The 7,827-nt window shown below is 40.8% G+C and overlaps 1 protein-coding gene across 1 annotated transcript; it reads right to left on the reverse strand.

The window, feature by feature from the left end:
* Positions 1 to 328: 328 nt before the first annotated feature.
* On the reverse strand, positions 329 to 7,808 carry tbc1d25 (TBC1 domain family, member 25). The gene is given in 8 exon segments (XM_079468074.1): positions 329 to 1,686; positions 1,688 to 3,340; positions 3,427 to 3,702; positions 4,206 to 4,394; positions 4,593 to 4,717; positions 5,620 to 5,774; positions 5,924 to 6,033; positions 7,607 to 7,808. Coding segments are annotated over 8 exon segments (2,628 nt in total). The 5' UTR covers positions 7,652 to 7,808; the 3' UTR covers positions 329 to 1,611.
* Between the last annotated feature and the right edge of the window lie 19 nt (positions 7,809 to 7,827).

Below are 7,827 nucleotides of genomic sequence, written 5' to 3' on the forward strand. Positions count from 1 at the left end.
ATTGGGCGATCTAAAGTTCCAAATGTTCCAATCACAGCCGAAATAGCTCAGTTGGGAGAGCGTTAGACTGAAGATCTAAAGGTCCCTGGTTCGATCCCGGGTTTCGGCATTTTGAACTAAATGGAATTTATTTACGATTTATTTAGATGACAGATCAGTGAACTCTATTATACATTTTGGATGTTTTAAAGATGCAGTGTATAGTAATGTCCAATCTCAAACATCACCATAGTGCAAAACTTAAATGTCTGACCAAGGCCTTGTATAACATATCCTCCAAAAAATGTTTTGTTTTTTAAAAGTAGCTTTTTCCCAAATTATTGATGATTGATTAAGAACAAATATTTATTAAGAACATATTCAGTGTCCATATTTTGTGAATTTATTGTATAAATATGAGTATTGCAAGCAATCAATCCAACAAATCTCTCCATGGATGTGTTTAAAGAATACTATCATACACAGTCAAACCAAATCAGAGTAACATGCATCATACATACATGTTTTGAATTAAACGCTGATGATCAGGACCCATAACTGTTCCACTTTTCTTGGTCCATGTGCAGGTTTATTATTGTTTCAGCACTTCGAAGAAAAAGGGAAAAGAACACTTGGTATTAACACGTAAAGAATGAATGTACAAGTTGTCCGTTGAACAGCATTCGACTAAAGGCATTAATCACTTTGTCATTCATTTTATCAGCAGGGATTCTTCTCCACTGTTGCCACCTGACAACAAAGTTGTTATGGCAACAAATGAACAGTTAAGCCTGTCAAAATGTACATCATCTTCATCAAGAGGAATAATACAATTTAGAATGCATGTACAAAAGAGCACGACTTTGTGAATTTGTGAAATGAGGCACTTTTCCCACAAAGGCAAGAATAATTAAAAGCTAATAAACTGACATAATTGACAAGGTTCTGTCAGTTCTGGACTATATTTGAGCATTTTTATCATCTTTTTCTGTTTATTTAAAGACGTCTTTACTGTGGGAAAATATTTGGTCATATACATCTGCTAATATCAATATTTATCAAAGGCCCACTGCATTTTGTTCTATGATAAAAAGCTGTTCTTTACTAGAGAGAATTTGATCACTTACTCAAGATTGGGTCTGATTGTTATCTGTTCTATAAACGTTTCACATTGATGGGACAATAAATACCACATCAGCACCTTCGTCCCATAATGAAAGCCAGATGTCCCGTTAAAATGTTTTGCGCAAACAAAAGTAAAGGCTTAAGGTTTCATAAAGCACACTGGACAATTATCAGTATACCAAAAACACGTTTGCTGCTGGCAATAAGTTCAACAAACATACGAAGATACTTGAGGCTAATATAAAGGGGTTTACATATTCATAATGTGCCTTTCTCAAAGAAGTATTTCAAAAGTGTTACAGTATTTACAAATTGAAATGGAACTCAAACTGGCCTGTCCTTTCAAAGGACAAACAATAAAGTGCAATAAAAAAGGTACAGTATGACGGGGCGGTAAACAGGAGAATGAGAAAGTCATCGAGCTTTGGTTTCAAAACAAAACAAGTCCCATAGAGCATGTGTAGAACACAAAGGTGTGCTGAAAAACTTGCGTTACGACACAAGCATCTATTTGTTGTCAGGCCGGTTGCTGGAGATGAATGAATCATGAAGCTGAGGGAGAGAGAACAATGGAACCTGTGGTGGAAGGAATAGTATTAGCCAGATTGTACGTGGAATTAGTGAATGCACCCTGAGAGGGCTGTACATTGAGGAAAGGTGGTCTAGCGCTGGGCGTCTGGGGGGATGCCGCAGCAGTAGTCGGTGAGTCCAAGCTGACTTCATCGCCTTCCTCAGAGTCCCATACCTCACTCTGAAGGTAATCTGCGAAAAGTGCTTTAGCTCGCTGCAGAACACGCCCAAGGTTGTGTCGACGGACTAAGCGGTCAAAGTGCATGGCCAGCTCGTTATAATCCAAGCTGTTTTTAACAATGTGATCCCGGTGCTCCAGCAAAATGGAAAGACAAAGAAACAGCATAAAAGGATTTCCTTTACCGAACTCTTGCGGAGGAGGGAGTGAGCACGGTTTCATTCCTCCCCCTTCCGGTTTGGTTGTGTTTGGGGAGCTTGCGCTGGTAACCGTGGGTTTGCACGGGGAGGAGAGATTGCTGGAGAATGGTTTGAGCAAAGATGGCGACTTGCCGAATGTTAAAACTGGGGAAGAGAGAAGAGAACGACTGTAACCCTGCGATGGAGATGCCAATGAAGATTTCCCAGGGAGCACTGATGGAGATTGTGTCCCAGCTCCAGTTTGTGAGGACTCGAACCCTCCGGGGGCTTTATCGGGAGACGCAGCTTTGTCCCCACTTGATGAAGAGGATGTGCATTTTGACATGGCGTCGGGAGACGCTGTTCGCCAGCTGGACGGTGAATTAGAAGCTTCCAATGATTGACTGGAGTTACTTTTCCAGTTTGGCAGACCAGATGCCGGGGAAGCTGCCTGACCGTTGGGAGACTCTCTCTGGCCAGTAGATGAGGGTGTGGAGTTACCGTTGATAAGCAGTTCCTGCTCTCCAGGATTCTCCTCGCTTTCCTCTGTGGACTGGCGGATGGAGAACGGCATAGTTGAGTGCGCAGATTGAAACTGCACTGGAGATGATGTGGAATCCGAGTAATCATTCTCCTCAAAACTATGCTCAGTACGACCGCAATAGTGCTTAAACTCCCCAAAGCTAGCTTGTTTCTCAAACGGTGGTACTGGAGCTGTGATATCATCATTCTTCTTTACAGTATTATCCACGCTGTAACCTCCCTCGCCTTCCCTTGGCGAGCCCTTCTCCTCCTCTATGACCGGTTTACGAGCTCCATCTGCCTCCTCCCGGGACGGTCTCAGCATGAGGCGTCTCCTCTGCGTTTCCGTCTGCTCCTCTTCCACCTCCATTTCCACGTTCCGAAGGACATCCCGTGAGCCGGTGGACTGGTCCGCCTCGAGTGGCGCCCCCAGAAGCTCCACCTCGGTCTCGGGTGGGTCAGGTGGCAAAGAGCTCCAGGTGACCTCCAGCATTCGCAGAGCATCGTCGAAAGCGAATTCACGTTTCAGCTCCAGGAGCAGCCAGCGGTAACAGAAAAACAGGTCGTCTGCACCTTTAGAGACTAGGTAGGCGTAAAACTCAGGGTCTGAATACTGCAGAAGCAATTTGAGATGCTGGAACTTAATGGACATGAGCTGGCCGTCAGGACGGAAATTGCCCTCGAGGCGCTTCATAATGCCGCAGAAGCAGATGAAGGCGTGAGCCTCGTTGTCCATGACCGCAAGGATTGGCGAGGCAATATCGCTCATGCCTTGGCAATAAGACACCTGGAGAAGCAGATTTAGGATAGCTAATATTTCACAAGCACTGCGTATAATTAATAAATAGTATGGTATTTTTCACACATGCTTACCTGTGGGTGTGTGATAGCGAAGGTGGTGAGGAGATCAGTCAAGGCTGTGAGATGAGGGCTGTCTTCTGAGCCGGCGTAGTAGGGATGTGTTCGGTCGGTTCTGAGAACGTCCTTGAGAACGTTTCCACGGATGAACTCTAGATCCTCAGGGCTGACTCGTGATGTCCACTCGCTCTTAAGCTGGTCATACTCTCTCGTCTTTCTCTTCATGTAGTCCATTCTTTCCTGGCCCGTCAGACCATCTGGGTACACGTTGAGGAGATATCGCCATACAACCTGCCATGTTACATGAAGGAAGGTTAGACACAATAAAAAGCATTTTTACATGACTTCACAATAAATGTAAAGGTCTAGTGTATGTAATTTAGCAGCGTCTAGTGGTGAGTTTGTGAATTATAACCAACAGCTCACTCCCCCCACCCTTTTCGAAACACTACGGTGGCTAACAAAGAACTAAAATGTCGTCACGTTTTTGCTTCCTTGCTGAAGGAGATAACGTTTTTACGAAACCAGCTATGTAGAGCAGTTTGTCCAATTAGGGCTACTGTAGAAACAACATGTCAAATTCCATATATGAAAATAGAAATAGGTCATTCTCAGGTAATAAAAACATAACACTTCATTATGTAAGGTCTTTAAACATCTTTACCATACATAGTTATGCATGTTATTCTTTCAATAGATCTTCCAAAATATTACAATTGGCACCTTTTAAATCAATGTAAATTCTCTGCAATAAACACTGAAAAATGCTCTCAGAGTAACTACAGCTTAGATACCTTGCGTAAAGATGGCTCAACCCCCCCATGATAAATACGAAGTCGGAGTTCTTCCGGCCTGTTCAGCTGACCTTGACTGTTCAGGTAGCTGTGAAATTCAGTATCACTTAAAGGAGGCTTGAACGGTTTCAACTCTTCCCCATAGGACCAACTCAAGGCCTGCTGTACCCGTGACAGGGTGCGGCCCACCTGAATGTAGAAGGCAAAAAGAGTGAGACATAAATACAAAAATGTTCAGAAAAGAATCAGGAACTGCATCATGTGAGGGCTTAAATATCTACGGCCTTTAATTGGCCAAAATTACTGTCTGAAGCCAGTAGACAGTGAATGGGCAGCAGACTGGCTGGTAAACAGTTGTCTGACAGGCTGAAGAAAATCAAGAGTCACCTGGAACAGAAGCGATTGTGTGAAGGGAAGTGCGGCAGATACCAGTGATCTCTTCTCTCCCTGCAGCTGGTCTGAGCCAATCACATCTTTAGGGCTGATTATGTCCCAGTCCTCCAATACTGGACCTTAGGAGAAAAAACAAAAATCATAACAGTTGACACCTTAACACTGCTTCATCTTCCTTTTTTTATTTGCATGAAAAGCATTGCTGCTAAATGTATTGATTGATTTCTGGAAGTATCTTGGGATGATAGAGCCATTGCATATTTTCAGGATTACTGAAATAAACAAAGATTTAACACTGTCTAAATAAGATTGACTTTAAATGAGTTTAAAGGGATAGTTCTAAAGGGATGAAAATTCTTGTCATTATTTACTCACCCTAAGATTGTTCCAAACCTGTATAGATTAGTTTGTTTTGCTAAACAAAAAGAAAGATATTTGGAAGAATGTCAGGAACCAAACAGATCTCATCCCCCATTCGAAGGTCAACTGCACCCTCTGCTGGACTAGTCGTTCATAAAACCACACAATTATCATGCCTTGTGCATGTGAGTAAAGAGCCAATTATAACACTTGATTACTGTAAATTTAGTTTCAGATTCGATCGGCCACAGGGAGATAAATATGCATATTTATCTTAATTCCTGCCTAATTCCTGTGTTGTGTGCGACATTGATCAACAAACACAGATATACACAAACGATGGACACGTTAGGCTTGCAAGTGGCAACTGCCAATGTAAACAGTGCAATTGGACATTAAGGTACTTTAATTGGAACTCCATACCGACACCCCATTGCGATGACCGAATTAACCTAAGAACCAGTCCACCTACCCTACACATACCATTTATTTTCCCTGGTATGTTAGTAAATGGTGGATGAGAGCTGTTTGGTTACTGACATTCTTCCAAATATCTTCCTATACAGGATTGGAACCACCCGAGGCTGAGTAAACAATGACAGAATTTACATTCAAATCATAATCATAAAATCATTTAAAATTCAAATGAGAGTTTTCTTACTGTCCTCTGATGGTTTAATGTCCACTTTGAGTTGGAGGAATGGCTTTGCCGCACTGACAAACGCTGCATCTAAATCCCAGTCGGACAGCAGAGACACATACACCTCCACACCTCCGCGGTCACGGGAGAGGTAACTTATCCCAAAATTGCGTTTCCTAGAAGAACCAAAACAAACTTCATATCTGTATTCACTCTACGGACCTATAAAGTTTTCATTGGATTATTAAACAAAATTGTCATTATCAAAATCAAAACCAGAATGAATATTTACCATTTTAAAAACAATTTGTAATATCACACTCACCCATTTAGCTCAAATGCTCTTATCAATATATGCTGCAATACCTCCAGAGAGGTTATTTGAGGATCCACAGCAAAAGAGCGGAACTCCACCGGTAACACCCCTTCACACTTCTGTGGGCACATACACAGAAAAATAAAGGCACTGTTTGAAATAGAAGGGTCTGATATTTTTCACTTTGGGAGCAAATATTTAGGGATTGCAATAACCCTTTACACAACAACAAACCTGATCAGGGGACACATTCTTAATTATTGCCTGTTGAGTCTGTTTATGTTGCCACTACCTTTAAAATGTATTATCCCTGTGGGACACTAACAACATTGGTTAAAAAGAAACTCATTATATCAAGGCTCACATGACGACCACATTAATATACTATAAGAAACTTTTCAGTCTGATTTGGTCTATCTGATTATTTAATCCCGAATTCAGTGTGATCATCTTCAATCCATTGACCATAGTTCGTTTTTTTATTGCCACAAACATAATATAACAGTGCTACATCACATTGCCAGAATGAATTAAACAAAGAAAAAGAAAAATATCACTAATTAAAGTTAAGTGCTTTTAAACTATTACATGTTGCAGAGCATTTTGGTAATCCATCTGTTCCAATATCATTACAAATATTTTAATATCATTGAAAAAATTTGAAATATTTGGTTTACATAAGGCTCACTTCATTTTATGTATATGATATTTACCAAAAATAATAAATAACTGTATACTGTATTGTTGATTACTCAAAATACATAAAAAACACAAATTTTCACCATACTTCCGATTTTTCTATTTATACAATTTTCCAAGTTATTCCAAAATAATATTGTAAAGATACGATGGTAAAACAGATGTAAAATAGTTAAATTTTCCATCCCACAACTACCATAGTTCTGTAAAGAAGTGACGTCACACTTTTTTAAAGGGACCAAGTTACGTAAAGTGCTATTTAATCATTTATAGCGTCTTCCCTTAGACTTGCATTCGTAATAAATCACATACTCACATAATCATCACGTAGTGCATACTCTTTCCTTTCCATTGCTTTGTTTATTCGTAAAAACATTCTGTATGTCTTTGAAGTGACTGGAAAACCAGTTCAACTATTTCATGGTTATTTGATCATGTGACACATGATATCAAACATGACTCACGATAATGTCAACAGCGCTTATATTTGCTTTAAATTTGTATTCATATTTAAGACCTGCAGGATCCTATACGCGAGAATAAATAGCTAACGTTAAGCACAAACACTATAACCCGTTGCAGGCGTAAATGACTGACGGGATCAGTCCCAAAACAATGACACGCTATACGTTAATATATGACGTAAACGGTAAAGTGCACTTCGCTGTAATTGCATACGCGTAAATTCCTATAACGTTACAGGTGTTTTTAATATCAAAACAATATGACCAATCGCTAATGTAACTGTTACTTATGTTGCAGTCAGGATATGTATGTAAACAACAAAGATGCCATGTAGGCGAAGTATACGATGAAAATGAAGACAAAATAGGACAAAGAAAAACTCCACAGCCGTTTTTATTGTCTCCTAGCCTGGCTGAACGACGTGGACGAACGTTACTGTTTTATTGTATTGCAATCCTGCTCCAGCTGTGTTGCTCTGCGGGTTATTGGGGCGCTTCAACCTGCCGCTTAGTCCCCACAATTTCTCACCTTGACTTTGACACGAACTACCCCCCTCTCCTCCTCAGCCGACATGGTGGGTAGTCCGCTTCGGGGTGTCCTTTTCAGAGATGCGGTGTCGTCATCCAGAAAATAAAGTGAAATAAATAACAATGGACAGCGCTACCCGTTTTCTCCGCTCTTACTGCTTCAGCAGGTTCAGTGAAGGTTCCGTTAATGAGAGACTCCAAAACAACGTCTGCGGACAGGTT

Source organism: Barbatula barbatula (genome assembly GCF_947034865.1).
Source record: "Barbatula barbatula genome assembly, chromosome: 11".
NCBI lineage: Eukaryota > Metazoa > Chordata > Actinopteri > Cypriniformes > Nemacheilidae > Barbatula > Barbatula barbatula.